Source organism: Saccopteryx bilineata, chromosome 4 (assembly GCF_036850765.1).
Source record: "Saccopteryx bilineata isolate mSacBil1 chromosome 4, mSacBil1_pri_phased_curated, whole genome shotgun sequence".
NCBI classification, from domain to species: domain Eukaryota; kingdom Metazoa; phylum Chordata; class Mammalia; order Chiroptera; family Emballonuridae; genus Saccopteryx; species Saccopteryx bilineata.
This window is the reverse complement of record NC_089493.1, coordinates 205511624-205525609: the sequence shown is the minus strand read 5'-3', so window position 1 is coordinate 205525609 and position 13986 is coordinate 205511624. Positions and strand designations below refer to the sequence as shown.

General features: G+C 41.1%; 1 protein-coding gene across 1 annotated transcript in view; it reads left to right on the top strand.

Moving 5' to 3' along the window:
• SERINC5 (serine incorporator 5) overlaps positions 1–13363 on the top strand; it is a 162243-nt gene extending 148880 nt beyond the window's left edge. The window contains exons 10-12 of the mRNA XM_066273660.1: positions 3583–3618; positions 5559–5703; positions 8617–13363. Of these exons, the coding sequence (XP_066129757.1) occupies positions 3583–3618; positions 5559–5703; positions 8617–8764 (329 nt within the window). The 3' untranslated portion in view covers positions 8765–13363. The remainder of the gene's footprint in view (positions 1–3582; positions 3619–5558; positions 5704–8616) is intronic.
• Positions 13364–13986: the final 623 nt, after the last annotated feature.

Here is a 13986-nt window from a genome sequence, read left to right as displayed (position 1 = left end):
CCATATGTTGGGCCACAAAAATAACATCAGCAAATTCAGAAAAATTGAAATTGGACCAAGCATATTTTCTGATCATAAAGCCTTGAAACTAGAATTCAACTGCAAAAAAGAGGGAAAAAACCCCACAAAAATGTGGACACTAAACAACATAATTTTAAAAAATGAATGGGTCAAAGAAAAAATAAGTGCAGAAATCAAAAGACATATACAGACAAATGAAAATGACAATACAACATATCAGAATCTCTGGGATGCAGCAAAAGCAGTAATAAGACGGAAATTCATATCACTTCAGGCCTATATGAACAAACGAGAGAGCCCAAGTGAACCACTTAACTTCACACCTTAAGGAACTAGAAAAAGAAGAACAAAGACAATCCAAAACCAGCCGAAGAAAGGAAATAATAAAAATCAGAGCAGAAATAAATGAAATAGAGAACAGAAAAACTGTAGAAAAAATTAATAAAACAAGGAGCTGGTTCTTTGAAAAGATCAACAAAATTGACAAACCCTTGGCAAGACTCACCAAGGAAAAAGGAGAAAGGACCCATGTAAACAAAATCCAAAATGAAAGAGGAGAAATCACCACAGACACCATAGATATACAAAGAATTATTGTAGAATACTACGAAAAACTATATGCCACCAAATTCAACAATCTAGAAGAAATGGATAAATTCCTAGAACAATACAACCTTCCTAGACTGAGTCATGAAGAAGCTGAAAGCCTAAACAAACACATAAGCAGGGAGGAAATAGAAACAACTATCAAAAACCTCCCAAAAAATAAAAGTGCAGGGCCAGACGGCTATACTAGTGAATTCTATCAAACATTCAAAGAAGACTTATGTCCTATTCTACTCAAAGTCTTCCAAAAAATTGAAGAAGAAGCATTACTTCCAAACACATTTTATGAGGCCAACATAACCCTCATACCGAAACCTGGCAAGGACGGCACAAAAAAAGAAAACTACAGACCAATATCTCTAATGAATACAGATGCTAAAATACTAAACAAAATACTGGCAAATCGACTACATCAACATATTAAAAAAATAATACATCACGATCAAGTGGGATTCATCCCAGAATCTCAAGGATGGTTCAACATACATAAAATGGTTAACATAATACACCATATCAACAAAACAAAGAACAAAAACCACATGATCTTATCAATAGATGCAGAAAAGGCATTCAATAAAATACAACACAACTTTATGTTTAAGACACTCAACAAAATAGGTATAGAAGGAAAATATCTCAACATGATAAAGGCCATATATGATAAACCATCAGCCAACATCATATTAAATGGCATAAAACTGAGGACTTTCCACCTTAAATCAGGATCAAGACAGGGTTGTCCTCTCTCTCCACTCTTATTTAACATGGTGCTAGAAGTTCTAGCCAGAGCAATTAGACAAGAGAAAGGAAGAAAAGGCATCCATATCGGAAAAGAAGAAGTAAAAGTATCACTTTTAGCAGATGATATGATCCTATACATCAAAAACCCCAAAGACTCCACAAAAAGATTACTAGAAACAATAAACCAATACAGTAAGGTCTCAGGATACAAAATTAACATACAAAAGTCCATAGCCTTTCTATATGCCAACAATGAAATATTAAAAAACGAACTCAAAAAAAAATCCCCTTCACGATCGCAACAAAAAAAATAAAATACCTAGGAATAAACATAATAAAGAATGTAAAGGACTTATATAACAAAAACTACAAAGCATTGTTAAAGGACATCGAAAAAGATACAATAAGATGGAAAAATATTCCTTGTTCTTGGATAGGAAGAATAAATATATTCAAAATGGCCATATTACCCAAAGCAATTTATAAATTTAATGCAATTCCCATCAAAATTCCTATGACATTTTTTAAAGAAATGGAACAAAAAATTATCAGATTTATATGGAACTATAAAAAAACCCTGAATAACGAAAGCAATCCTAAGGAAAAAGAATGAAGCTGGGGGCATTACAATACCTGACTTCAAACTATAATATAGGGCCACGACAATCAAAACAGCATGTATTGGCAGAAAAATAGACACTCAGACTAATGGAACAGAATAGAAAGTCCAGAAATAAAATCATATATTTATGGTCAAATAATTTTTGATAAAGGGGCCAACAACACACAATGGAGAAAAGAAAGCCTCTTCAACAAATGGTGCTGGGAAAACTGGAAAGCCACATGCAAAAGAATGAAACTCGACTACAGCTTGTCCCCTTATACGAAAATTAATTCAGAATGAATCAAAGACCTAAATATAAGACCTGAAACAATAAAGTACATAGAAGAAGACATAGGTACTAAACTCATGGATCTGGGTTTTAAGGAGCATTTTATGAATTTGACTCCAAAGGCAAGAGAAGTGAAGGCAAAGATAAATGAATGGGACTACATCAGACTAAGAAGTTTTTGCTCAGCAAGAGAAACTTACAACAAAATAAACAGACAGCCAACTAAATGGGAAATGATATTTTCAAACAACAGATCAGATAAGGGCCTAATATCCAAAATATACAAAGAACTCATAAAACTCAACAAACAAACAATTCAATAAAAAAATGGGAAGAGGATATGAACAGACACTTCTCCCAGGAAAAATACAAATGCCCAACAGATATATGAAAGGATGCTCATCTTCATTGGTTATTAGAGAAATGCAAATCCAAACTGCAATGAGATACCACCTCACACCTGTTAAATTAGCTATTATCAACAATACAGGTAATAGCAAATGTTGGAGAAGCTGTGGAGAAAAAGGAACCCTCATTCACTGTTGGTGGGAATGTACAGTAGTACATCCATTATGGAAGAAAATATGGTGGTTTCTCAAAAAACTGAAAATAGAACTACCTTATGACCCAGCATTCCCTCTACTGGGTATATACCCCCAAAACTCAGAAACATTGATACGTAAAGACACATGTAGCCCCATGTTTATTGCAGCATTGTTCACAGTGGCCAAGACATGGAAACAACCAAAAAGCCCTTCAATAGAAGACTGGATAAAGAAGATGTGGCACATATGCACTATGGAATACTACTCAGCCGTAAGAAATGATGACATCGAATCATTTACAACAAAATGGTTGGATCTTGATAACATTATACGGAGTGAAATAAGTAAATAAAAAAAACCGAAGATCCACATGATTCCATATATTGGTGGGACATAAAAACGATACTAAGAGACATGGACAAGAGTGAGGTGGTTACCGGGAGTGGGAGGAAAGGGGAGTGCGGGAGGGGAGGAGGGAGAGGGGAGGGGGGAGGGGCACAAAGAAAACTATTATAGATAGAAGGTGACGGAGGACAATCTGACTTTGGGTAATGGGTATGCAACATAATTGAATGACAAGATAACCTGGACATGTTTTCTTTGAATATATGTACCCTGATTTATTGATGTCACCCCATTAACATTAATAAAAATTTATGTATAAAAAAAAAAAAGAAGGGGAAGGCTTGGCATGAAGTGGCCTTTGGTACTTTACGGCTGTGGAGACATGAAAGCAGAACGCAGGCCTCCTGACTGTCTTTTTCTCTCCTAGGTAGCTCAGTGTTGTTTTTGCTTCAGTCCCTATGGAGAAGGTAAGTAAAGAACTTTCTTCTTCTTCTCCTTCTTTTCCTCTTCCTCCTCCTCCTCCTCCTCCTCCTCCTCCTCCTCCTCTTCCTCTTCTTCTTTTTCTTCTCCTTTCTCTTCCTCTTCCTCTTTCTCCTCCTCCTCCTCTTCCTCTTCATCTTTCTCCTCCTCTTCCTCCTCCTCCTCCTTCCTCTTCTTCCTCCTCCTCTTCCTCCCTCTTCTTCCTCCTCCTCCTCCTCCTCTTCCTCTTTCTCCTCCTCTTCCTCCTCCTCCTCCCTCTTCTTCCTCCTCCTCCTCCTCTTCCTCTTCCTCCTCCTTCCTCCGCCTCCCTTCCTTTTTCTCCCTTCTTCCTCCTCCTCCTCCTCCTCTTCTTCCTCCTCCCTTCCTTCTTTTTCCTTCCGTCTTCTTCCTCTTCCTCCTCCTCCTTTCTTCCACATCCTCTCCTTCTTCTTCCTCTTTCCTCCTTCTTCCTCCTCCTTCCTTCTTCTTCCTTCTTCCTCTTCTTCTTTCTCCTTTTTCAAGTGAGAGGAGGGGGGAGAGAGAGAGAGAGAGAGACAGTCAGTCTCCTACATGCGCCCTAACCGGAATCTACCCGGCAACCCCCATCTAGGTCCATGCTCACAACAGAGCAATTTTTAGTGCTTGAGGTGGAGGCTCCACAGAGCCATCCTCAGCATCGAGTTGATGTGCTCGAACTAATTGAGCCATGGCTTTAGGAGGGGAAAAGCATTGGGGGGGGGGGGGAGAGGAAGGAGGGAGAGGGAGTGGTAGGGGTAGAGAAGCAGATGGGCGCTTCTCCTGTGTGCCCTGACTGGGAATCAAACCTAGGACATCCACATGCCAGGCCGATGCTTTACCACTGAGCCAACCGACCAGGGTTGAGAATTCTTTCTCTGTATCTCTGTGGCCTTTCAGATCCACAGCTCTAGTCTGAAGGCAATTGGGGTTCCGGTACAAGTAATAGAATGGTAAGGGGAAACATCTACTCCAGGGGTCTCAAACTCAACTCAGCATGTGGGCCACAGAGCAAGATCACAGCCGTTCGGCGGGCCGCACTAGGTCTACAAAAGGCAATTGTTACGCAACACTTTTCTCACTGCAGTTGAAAACAAAAAAAAATCAGTACAACAAGCACAATCGTACATGCAGTTTACTCAGTGTCACAAAACGACCAGAAACTGTAGTTCGCATCACAACTGCTGTTAACTAAGCTAATATCTAGCTAGGATGCTAGAGAAATGAAAAATACAAGTAGGCCCCTAGACTTGACTTAATTTTATCCAAAATATTTTGAACTTTGTGGATTAGTCTGCAGGCTGCACAAAATTGTTCGGCGGGCCGCATCCGGCCGCGAGTTTGAGACCCCTGATCTACTCCAAAGCCTGTCACTGAGTACACGCTTTTTGCGTTTTTCCCAAAGGGCTGCGAGGCTTTGCTTGCGAGTGGTTTTCTGCCAGGCAAGAAGCAGTCTAATGTTTTGGCTCATAATTAAGTTATACAGTGAGATTTAGAGAGAAGCAGAAAGTACATTTCTTAAAGGAATGAAAATTTGAAAAATGTCGAGAGGTTCTACGAAACCTTGTTTTGGATCATTTCTTTCACTCAACTTAACTTTCTTCTTAGATTGGAGGGTCGCAGGAGCTGAGAACTCCTGGTCTACTCTCTTACTTTCTTCTGAGCTTATAATAAGTTTTGTGTTTTTAATGGTTCTCTTTCTTCTGCTTTATTAAAATATATAGGATATTAGGTGACTCATCCTGTTCAGTTAGGTTCTGGGGTGGGTCAGGGGTTGTGTGCACAGCACAGATGAAAACTGCCTGAGGATACATGTGGCTTTTGACATCTTTTCTACTGAACAGCCCCTGGGCTGAAATAAGTGTGTCTTCGCTGAGGTGGTCAATGTGGCTGTGTTCGCTCACAGAGCTTGTGGTGGTTTTGTGGTTCACAGATGCCGAAGGGCAGCAGAATATGAAAGAGGGGCCAGGCGTCATTTACGACGAGAAGAAAAGCACTGTCTACAGCTATTCCTATTTCCACTGTGTGTTCTTTCTGGCTTCTCTCTATGTGATGATGACCGTCACCAACTGGTTCAAGTGAGTGGTCCATTTTCTTAGATTCTGTATCAGAGGGGGCAGTCTGTAAAAAAGCAGTGTAGGTTCTGCTTTTTAAAATGCTGAGACACAGATCACATCTCCCAGCCTCAGCTGAACTGTTTTTCAAGCCAGGCATACTCACCTTTACAGAAATGGTCCAGGCTCCTAACAGCCCAGTGGCATGCTATTAACCCTGAGAATTGCCAAGGCTTACTACAAATTTTTCTAAAAAAGAAAGGTCAACTGTATATGAGGAGTGTTGAAAACATAGTATTAGTGGTGGAGGAAGCTCTTGGAATTCTTAAGTAATCATCTGCTTTTAAAAAATGTTACTAAATTTGTTAGGATGACATTGGTCAATAAGATTATAAGGTGTTATTTTTTGTATGACAGAGACAGAGAGAAAGGGACAGACAGACAGGAAGGGAGAGAGATGAGAAGCATCAATTTTTCATTGTGGCACCATAGTAGTTTATTGATTCCTTTCTCATATGTGCCTTGACTGGTGTGGGGGGCACTATAGCAGAGCAAGTGACCCCTTGTTAAAGCCAGCAACCTTGGGCTTCAAGCCTGTGACCTTTGGGCTCAAGCCAACGACCTTGGGGTTTCAAACCTGAGTCCTCAGCATCCCAGTCCGACGCTCTATCCACTGTGCCACCACCTGGTCAAGCAATAAGATTATAAGTTTTAAGTGTGCAGTTATATAATACACACATCATCCGTGTATTGCATTGTGTGTTCACTATCCCATCTGCTTTATTTTCTTAAGATTTTATTTATTCACTTTTATAGAGAGAGAGATAGTGAAAGAGAGAGAGAGAAGTAAGGGAGGAGCAGGAAGTATCAATTCCCATATGTGCCTTGGCTGGGCAAGCCCAGGGTTTTGAATCCACGACCTCAGTGTCCCAGGTCGATGTTCTATCTACTGCGCCACCACAGGTCAGGCCCATCTGCTTTTATGAAAGAGAAAGGCCCTGGCCGGTTGGCTCAGTGGTAGAGCGTCGGCCTAGCGTGCGGAGGACCCGGGTTCGATTCCCGGCCAGGGCACACAGGAGAAGCTCCCATTTGCTTCTCCACCCCTCCGCCGCGCCTTCCTCTCTGTCTCTCTCTTCCCCTCCCGCAGCCAAGGCTCCATTGGAGCAAAGATGGCCCGGGCGCTGGGGATGGCTCTGTGGCCTCTGCCTCAGGCGCTAGAGTGGCTCTGGTCGCAACATGGCGACGCCCAGGATGGGCAGAGCATCGCCCCTGGTGGGCGTGCCGGGTAGATCCCAGTCGGGCGCATGCGGGAGTCTGTCTGACTGTCTCTCCCTGTTTCCAGCTTCAGAAAAAAAAAAAAAAAAAAAAAAAAAGAGAAAGAAAATACCCCTTTTCTACTTTATATTTTGTCTTTTTTTTTAATTTATATATACTTTCATGACAAAAGTTTAAAATATCTTTACAAAAAAACAAATATGGAATTATAAAAAATAAGTGAGTCCCCTATAACCATTGCTCACAATATATAATGTGTATTCTTTTATTCCTTTTCTATGCATGTACAGCCTATGGAATTTTTAAAACATAAATATGATTATATATATTCCCCCCTGCCTTGAGGCTTTTTGTTTTTGTTTTTGATTAATTTGGCAATATATGTAGACCTAACTTTCCCTGTCAAAACAGAAATTCTTTTTGAATCATAGACATTCTTTTTAGATTATTCTTTGACTGATAAAGGTTTCTGTTGGGTCATAATTTGTTATAAATTAGGTTATACATAGGATAGACATTTAGGCTTATTGTGCTTTCTTTTATTCATTAAATATTTCTTTTATTCAACAAATATTTGAGTGGCTCCTGCATGCCACACTGTTTTAGGCAGCAGGGCTTACATTCTAATGGGGGAGAGATGATCCTAACCAGATACAGTGTGTCAGATGGTGGTGAGTACTGGGGAGGAAAAGGAAATGAGGAATGTGAGGGGCAGTACCTTGTGGGGTTGGGAAAGGTGGGGGTGGAGGTTTCAGATGGAATGATGGGGATTCTTCCCAAATATCCTTCTGAGAAAGAAGATAAGGAGGGAGCTTCTAACACTTTGCACTGATACTTTGGTTTGAGAAGCTTAAGGCTCTAATCAATCTGGCAGATGATAACAGATGTTGTTGAGACTGTGGAGAGATCGGAACTGTCTTGCACTTCTGGTAGGATTGTAAAATGGTGCAGCCTCTTTGGAAAACATTTTGTCAGCTGCTCAAAATGTTAAACATAGAGTTACGATATGACCTGGCAATTCTACTCCTAAGTATATACCCAAGTGAAGCAAAAGCACATTATATCCACACATAAACTTGTACACAGTGTGCAAAGCATCATTGGTAATAGCCAGAATTGGAAACAACACACATTTCCATCAACCAGTGATGAGTAAACAAAATGTGCTCTATCCAGACAATAGAATATTCCTTAGCAATGAAAAGGAATAAAATATTGATACATGCCACAACATAGATAAACCTTGAAAACATTATGCTGAGTGAAAAAAAGCCAATGCCAATAGGCCACATGATTCCATATGAAAATGAAAATGTCCTGAATAGGCAAATCCATGAAGACCAAAGGCAGATGAGTGAAGGCAGGGTCTGGGAGGAGGGAAGAAATAGGAAGGCAGCTAAGGGGTACAAGGTTTGCTTTGGGGGTGACGAGGATGTTCTGAAATTGGCTGTAGTGATGGTTACACAAGTCTCTGCACATAATAAAAGTCACTGAGTTGTATACTTGAAATGGGTGTGAATTATATCTAAATTCAGTTGTTAGGGAAAAAAGAAAGGCTGGAGGGGCAGAAGCTGGGAGACACTTGGTAGAAGAGACACCGCTCCCCCCCCCCCCCTCCCGTGCTCTTCCTGCTCTGAGCAGATGGCTCTCTTGTTTCCACAGCTATGAAAGTGCCAACATTGAGAACTTCTTCAGCGGGAGCTGGTCCATTTTCTGGGTCAAGATGGCCTCCTGCTGGATGTGCGTGTTGTTATACCTGTGGACACTGGTCGCGCCCCTCTGCTGTCCTTCTCGGCAGTTCTACGTGTAAGGATCCGAGCGGCCCCCTTGGCTCAGCAGGCCTGAGGGCTGGAACTGACCTCCTTTGAACACGTCTCCCAGGGGTCTGAGCAGTGACTGGCATCTTTTGAAAAGCTGGCATCGCATGGCTGGCTTGTGTGTGTGTGAAAAGGCTTTCAGGGAAAAAAAAAAAGAAGAATTACCCAATTAGCTTTTTAATTCTGAAATTCGAAAAGAAACTACCAAGTTATCCCAAAAGAATTGAAATTTTTAGCTAAGAGTTGAAATTTTCAACCAAGCTGGTCCTGAGTGATAACATTTTTTGTTGTGTGTATTACCCCTAAAAACTGGGAGGTGGTTAAGCTAGTATTTTTCTTCTGCATGTTGTTACCAAAACAGAGTTTGGAGTACGACATCTTCTCACAAAGATAGAACTTTACCTTGTGTGGCCTATCATTTTTATCCTTGGAATAGAAAACATGCCAGAATCCTGAGCACTCAGAGCCGGACAGAGTGCAGACCCCTCCCCACCACACCGTGGCTGCAGGCACTGCCCACAGGCCCCTGGGATTTATAGGCACAAGAGGAAGCACCTGCTTTTAACTCCACCCGTGCCGCTTCCTCCTGGCCCGACTTTTCCCTTTGAAACTGTGATGCTGGGAATCACATCTGCTGTTGTCCTTTTGTCACCCTTCCCAGAAGTCCTACTATCCTTTCGGGCTCAGCCTCCTTATTACAGTGTAAAAAAGCACAATTGTCACCACTTGTGTCATCCCCCACCATATCATCACTACTTGATCCGAGTTACTGCAGTAATTCTGACTCTTATTTGTGGAGTTGTTCACATGATTATAGAACAATATTCATGTTGTTTTCTTTGTCTAAACAGTGGAGAGCTAGAGTTCATACTTGTTTGTGCTATTAATAGCAATAATACGTTAGGACCTTATCTGAAAAGTTGCTTCCTGGTTGGAGCCTGATGCACCCCTCTTCTCACTTGTTAAGGTCAGCCCCCCAGTTTCTCTTCCAACTTGAGGCTTTTGAAATGGTAAAGGCAGGAGGCTTTTGTTTTCCAGGTCTGTAGTGGGACTGCACTGTTAATGTCCCTGTGGTTTTTTGGAGTAGATTTGCTGAAGTGAGGGTCACAGGCAGCACCCCAACAGGGCTGACCAGATAAGGCCTGTTTAACAGTTGTACAAGTGACCAAATATACTTAGAAGGAAAGGTAGATGGTGGGGATATTTAATTGAACCATAAATAATATCTACAGAAATTTCTAAAATCCATACTTACAAAGTCATACTCATGAGATAGTGGACTCTGGGCAGCTGCCCAGGAAGACGTCCATTGTTAGTGCTGATGGTCTCAGCCAGGAAAGTGTGCTCAACGGGAAGTCCTTTAGAGACTCCAGTGAGAGCCTGCGGGCACGTGCCTGCTAGTATTTCATGCAGAATGGATGAAATCCCGGCCGCCCTGGAAGAGAAAGTCTGAGATTGAAAAGGCTTCTGCCCTGTGCCCGGCTGTGTGAATTGGGCAGAATTGGGTCCCACATATAAGCTGGGCACCAGTGTGCCAAAATGCTGGCTTTGGAAATGAGTCAAATTTTTCATTTCTACTTTTTTGTCCTTCTAGGAAAACAAGGGAGGAAAACAAATACCATGGATGAATTCCTCTAGGCACTTGCCCTATTGACAGTGTCTGAGATTCAGTTTTAAAAGGCACTTGTGTGAGAGAAAGAGCCTTTTTTTTTTTAGGCCAGGAGCTTTGTGCTCAGCCCTGGAAAGGTGATCTGGAGTCACAGAACGAACAGCTGCCCAGGCAGCCCTCAGGACGCCAGTGGAGGCCTGGGGGGGCCCGGTGGAGGCCTGGGGTCGGGGGCGGCCGGTGGAGGCCTGGGGCAGCTGGGCGAGCCTGGGGCTGTGTGCAGCAGCGCTCCCTGGCAGGGCTCTGAGGAAGTGAGGCAGGCTTGAGGAAAGACCACAAGAAGAGGCAAATCAAGAGCTGGGGTTGTGTCAGCAACTAGTTTTGTTGTATTTTCTTCCTGTTAGCCGGGTCCAGTAGCCAGCTGTGTGACTTCACGACTGGCCCTTACAGCAGGCCCAGGCCAAGTTGACAAGGCCGTGTATTCCTTGGCTGACCTTTGTTGGCCCCCTTCCCCTGCAGGAAGAAACTCAGGGAAACACGGCCTGGGACCTTCCTTCCTTAACCTGACCACCAACCCAGCTTTCCAGATGCTTAAGACTTGTTTTGGGCCCTGAAGTTCCTTGCTAAAATTTGGTCTGACACAAGAGGAATAGTTACAGTGACCTGGTTTTCATTCTTAACTGAAAATTTAAGCAAGTTTCTCTGAATGATCAAGAGAGATGTGGACGTACTCTAAGAACTACAGACCTATAAATAAGTTGACTTTAATGACTATTAATTGTAATAAACAATACTCAGGTGATGAGTCAACATTCATGTGTAGGTTTACAGAACCTACATTTTTGTGCTATTGTGATTTAAGAAACTGGAAAAATGGTGCCAGTTGCCTTCAGTTGCTATAACAATGGTGTTCATTTGACAAATTTTTTTATAAATAATAGACTTTGGCATCCTACAACTTTTTATACATGTTTTAAAAAGTGCATTCCTAGAAGCTGCTGGTCAGACTCCCTTAGCAATGAAAGCCAAAAGGTTTTTAAAACTCTGTGTATGTTTCCTCTGTGCTATTCTTCCGATGTGGAAAATTCTGCTTTTATTTACATGAGTGAAAAGACTAAGAGGGGAAGTGTTCTTTCCAGAGTGCTGCTGTGTGTCTAGGTGTGGCACCTGAAGATCAGAGAATTTTCTTTCAAAACCCTATTTTTTCTGAAACCCTACTTTGTCCTTACTTGGTCTTGCTTTTCTTGGTTTGGTTTTGTCCACACAGTTTCTTGGGAAATGGCTTGAAGGAATTGTTCGCCAGAGGTATTTGGAGCTCTTTTATAGTGTAATGAACTGTGTCCTGTGGGCTTTGGGAGGGCGGAGTTCCTGGGGACTCAGGGTCCTGCTGCCTCAGGAATGGCCAGCGGGCAGGGGCTCCCACACCAAATTGTTTATTTCTAGTTCCCCAGACGTTCCTTCATTATGGATGAAGTGCTAATTCCACCCACCCCAATCTTCACCCTCTGCCTTAAATTTTTTTATTGATTGATTGATTTTTAAAGAGAGAGACCTTGACTACTTGTTTCACTTATTTATGCATTTATTGTTTGATTCTTGCGTGCTCTGACCAGAAATCGAACCCCCAAACTTGGCATATTGGGACAATGCTCTAACCAACTGAGCTACCCAGCCAGGGCCACCATCCTCTACCTTTTAAAAATTACTTGCTTGATTATGGCCAGAAGTTTACTATCATTGGTGCTTCGTGTTACCTGCAAAAAAGGAATCCCAGAGCCTGTATTTAAGCTGCCTGGGCTTTTAGCTCCCTTGACTGCCTTTCTAAATAGCATCTGATTTTGGTGTGCATTCATGTCCTACCCCTCTTGGAAATGAAAGAGGGTTTATTCTATAAGAAGGGGTTGACCTTGGGCTAAGACCCTGTATGCCCAGAGACAACATTGGGCCTTCTTTAATCGGAGCAAGTTCAATAGCCACTTAGGTCATGGAATTATCTGTAGGACATTCTTCTTAATTTGCCAATAGACTATCTCCCCATGGCTTTGTTCTTAAGGCCACCATGTTTCCTGCCATTTTTAATATAATTGTAAAGACTCACACATTTTAATACAACTCTGTATTTAAGCAGAGATGGGCTTTATAATGCTAGACCTACTTCACACAACAACTGTTTTTTACACAGATCTTTTTAACTAATGCTAGACAGTCTCAAGATCTTTCTCTTTTTTTCCTTAGTAAATCATTTGCAGAGGTGTTTATTTTGAAAGGAGGAAATATGTGACTTTTACCAAAGAGGTGTTTTTTAAAAAGTAAAATCCTTTCAGCAAAAACTTAATTAAAGAAGGGGGAATTAAGAATGCATATGTCTAAATTCACTTCTATGGGAGTTTAATCATATTTAATGTGAATAAAATGATGAAAGAATCTTGCAGGTCATCCTGGGAATTCTCTCAGGTAAAGGAAGCTTGTAGCAGATGTGTAATATATGTCTTAAGAGCTATTTATGAAAAATTTAAGAGGATTGTTTTGTTTTCCTTAATTAAAGATGTAAGGCATTTTTTACTTTACAAAAAAACTATACAAAAACTTTATAGTCATACTTTGTTATTAATTTTTTAAACTTTCTGAAACAACTAGCTGTAGCCAAATTTTGTGGTTATGTTTTGCAATATTTGAATTTTGAAAATCTATTATGTGTGGGAAGTCTACTGTTTGAAATTTATAATGGTCTCAGATGTGGTTAGAGTTTTCGTAACTGTTTAAATATTTTCCCCCTTTAGTCACAAAGGCAACTATGGATTTATATCTTTTTTTTGAATGCTACTTTTTCTATGAAGTGTCTGAAATTGACCAGTCTTTCCTATGTAGAAAACTCAAAACTTGTTAACTCTGTACAGTACTTTAATAACATTTAAAACTGAAAACCATGTTGTTTTATCGTTCTTCTGTTGGATATATTTACAATTAAAGTCGTCCAATAGTGTTTTCCAAGATGTTGCCTTCAGATGTTAATGATCTCTCACTTAAGCTTCTTAAAATCTGTTGTGATTCTTGAGAACAAAATTACAAACATGAAAACCCAAGCTTTTTAGCTTCTTTCTGGCTGATCGCCCCTGTGGCCGCTTCCTTTTTCATACTTTTCTGTTAGTGACACTGCCTTAAATATTTGAATTAGAGAAAGCCTTTCAAGAAGGTAATGGAGTCCTCCAGTGTGGCTCTTTTGCAATATTTGGGTATTCTGGGTCTGCATTTCCCTTTAAAGCAGGAGTCCCCAAACTGCGGCCCCCTAAGGCCATTTATCCAGCCCCTGCCACACTTCCTGAAGGGGCACCTCTTTCATTGGTGGTCAGTGAAAGGAGCACATTGACCATCTCAGTAGCCAAAAGGAAGCCCATAGTTCCCATTGAAATACTGGTCAGTTTGTTTATTTAAATTTATTCTTTATTTTAAATATTGTATTCCTGTTTTGTTTTTTTACTTTAAAATAAGATATGTGCAGTGTGCATAGGGATTTGTTCTTTTTTTTTTTTTTTTATAGTCCAGCCCTCCAATGGTCTGAGGGATAGTGAACTGGCCCCCTGTGTGAAAAGTTTGGGAACCCCTGCTTTA